Below are 2,537 nucleotides of genomic sequence, written 5' to 3'. Positions count from 1 at the left end.
TGTTGGCACAGGACTTATAAGCATATCTAGTCTGATAAATGAACAAGCCTACAGCCTATGGCAAGGAGCATAGCCAGATAACATACAGTAGGCCAACTCATATTCTGTTCTTATGAAATACATTTTCTTCATATTATGTTTCTTTGGACTTGACTAAAATAAATAGCGGATGTATTGTGACGGTGTATAATGCCTTTATTTATTCAACTTTTTAAATGTACGTGTTCCAAAGGCGTGCATCATGTTGTTGGAGAATGGCGACACAGGGGGGGGCGCCAGACAGGGGGGGGCGCCAGAGGGGGGCGACACAGGGGGGGGCGCCAGAGGGGGGCGACACAGGGGGGGGCGCCAGAGGGGGGCGCCAGGGGGGGGCGCCAGAGGGGGGGGGCGCCAGAGGGGGGCGCCAGAGGGGGGCGCCAGAGGGGGGCGCCAGGGGGGGGGCGCCAGGGGGGGGCGCCAGAGGGGGGCGCCAGAGGGGGGCGCCAGGGGGGGGCGCCAGAGGGGGGCGCCAGGGGGGGGCGCCAGAGGGGGGCGCCAGAGGGGGGCGCCAGGGGGGGGGCGCCAGAGGGGGGCGCCAGGGGGGGGGCGCCAGAGGGGGGCGCCAGGGGGGGGGCGCCAGAGGGGGGCGCCAGAGGGGGGGCGCCAGAGGGGGGCGCCAGGGGGGGGGCGCCAGGGGGGGGCGCCAGGGGGGGGGGCGCCAGAGGGGGGCGCCAGAGGGGGGCGCCAGGGGGGGGGCGCCAGAGGGGGGCGCCAGAGGGGGCCGCCAGAGGGGGCCGCCAGAGGGGGGCGCCAGAGGGGGCCGCCAGAGGGGGCCGTCAGAGGGGGGCGCCAGGGGGGGGCGCCAGGGGGGGGCGCCAGAGGGGGGCCGCCAGAGGGGGACGCCAGAGGGGGGCGCCAGAGGGGGGCGCCACAGGGGGGCGCCGGGGGGGGCCGTCAGAGGGGGGCGCCAGGGGGGGCCGTCAGAGGGGGCCGTCAGGGGGGGCCGCCAGGGGGGGGCGCCACAGGGGGGCGCCAGAGGGGGGCGCCGGGGGGGGGCGCCACAGGGGGGCGCCAGGGGGGGCCGTCAGAGGGGGCCGTCAGAGTGGGGCGCCAGAGGGGGGCGCCACAGGGGGGCGCCAGGGGGGCCGTAAGAGGGGGGCGCCAGAGGGGGGCGCCAGAGGGGGGCGCCAGAGGGGGGCCGCCAGAGGGGGGGGCCAGAGGGGGGCGCCACAGGGGGGCGTCAGAGGGGGGCGCCAGAGGAGGGGGCCAGAGGGGGGCGCCAGAGGGGGGGGGGCAGAGGGGGGCCTCCAGAGGGGGGCGCCAGAGGGGATGGCTGCCGTTTCACAGGCTCCTAACCAACTGTGCTATTCTGTGTGTTATTTTGCATTGTTTGTAACTGTTTTTGTATATAATGTTTCTGCCACCGTTTCTTATGACCGAAAATAACTTCTGGGCATCAGAACAGCGATCACTCATGTCGGACTGGAGGAAGATTATTTCTTTAACAAATGGGAGGTGAAAGATTTAGGCTCCTCCCGGATCCGCCCAAATCCCCGTCATTCGCACAAAGAGGAGACGCCGATACAGGGTGCACAGATCTGGGTGCTTGTTAAGAATTTGTCGGCGAGTGGATAATCCACCTTTACCATCCATCCTACTGGCAAACGTACAATCACTGGAGAATTAACTCGATGAGCTCCGTTCGAGACTATCCTACTAACAGGACATTTAAAACGGTAATATCTTATGTTTCACAGAGTCGGGGCTGAACAACAACATTAATAATATACAGTTGACTTGATTTTCTGTGTATCGGTAACACAGAACAGCTGCCTCCGGTAAGACAGAACAGCTGCCTCCGGTAAGACAGAACAGCTGCCTCCGGTAAGACAGAACAGCTGCCTCCGGTAAGACAGAACAGCTGCCTCCGGTAAGACAGAACAGCTGCCTCCGGTAAGACAGAACAGCTGCCTCCGGTAAGACAGAACAGCTGCCTCCGGTAAGACAGAACCGCTGCCTCCGGTAAGATAAGGGTCGGAGGTCAGTGTCTATTTGTCAACAGCAGCTGGTGCACACAATCTAATATTAAGGAAGTATCGAGGTTTTGCTCAACTGAGGTAGAGTACCTCATGATAAGCTGTAGACCACACTATTTACCAAGAAAGTTTTCATCTATATTTTTATAGCTGTCTATTTACCACCACAAACTGATGCTGGCACTAAGACTGCACTTAATGAGCTGTATAAGGTCATAAGCAAACAACAAAAGGCTCATCCAGAGGTGGTGCTCCTAGTGGCCGGGAACTTTAATGCAGGGAAACTTCAATCCATTTAGCCTAATTAAACCGCCACACTTTTACATGACAATAACTCGCTGACACAATTTCATGACTGCCACAACCCTAACCCTAACCCTAACCCCATTCTTTGTCATATTTAAACCTAACCTGATCCTTTGTCATATTTAAACCTAACCTGATCCTTTATCATTTAAACCTAACCTGAGCCTTTCTAATTTAAACCTAACCTGATCCTTTGTCATATTTAAACCTAACCTG

At 60.3% G+C, this 2,537-nt stretch overlaps 1 protein-coding gene across 1 annotated transcript; it reads left to right on the top strand.

Annotated features, from left to right (window-relative positions):
* Positions 1-254: 254 nt before the first annotated feature.
* On the top strand, positions 255-1,130 carry LOC139575390 (uncharacterized). Its single transcript, XM_071400304.1, has one exon. It carries the CDS (start codon positions 255-257, stop codon positions 1,128-1,130), a length of 876 nt encoding a protein of 291 aa, XP_071256405.1.
* Positions 1,131-2,537: the final 1,407 nt, after the last annotated feature.

Source organism: Salvelinus alpinus, chromosome 5 (genome assembly GCF_045679555.1).
Source record: "Salvelinus alpinus chromosome 5, SLU_Salpinus.1, whole genome shotgun sequence".
Classification (NCBI taxonomy): Eukaryota; Metazoa; Chordata; class Actinopteri; order Salmoniformes; family Salmonidae; genus Salvelinus; species Salvelinus alpinus.
Note: the sequence above shows the minus strand (reverse complement) of the source record. Positions and strands in the feature narration are given on the sequence as shown.

Excerpts from the sequence above, each read along its gene's own strand:
- LOC139575390 (XM_071400304.1), top strand. The coding sequence starts at position 255 with ATGGCGACACAGGGGGGGGCGCCAGACAGGGGGGGGCGCCAGAGGGGG.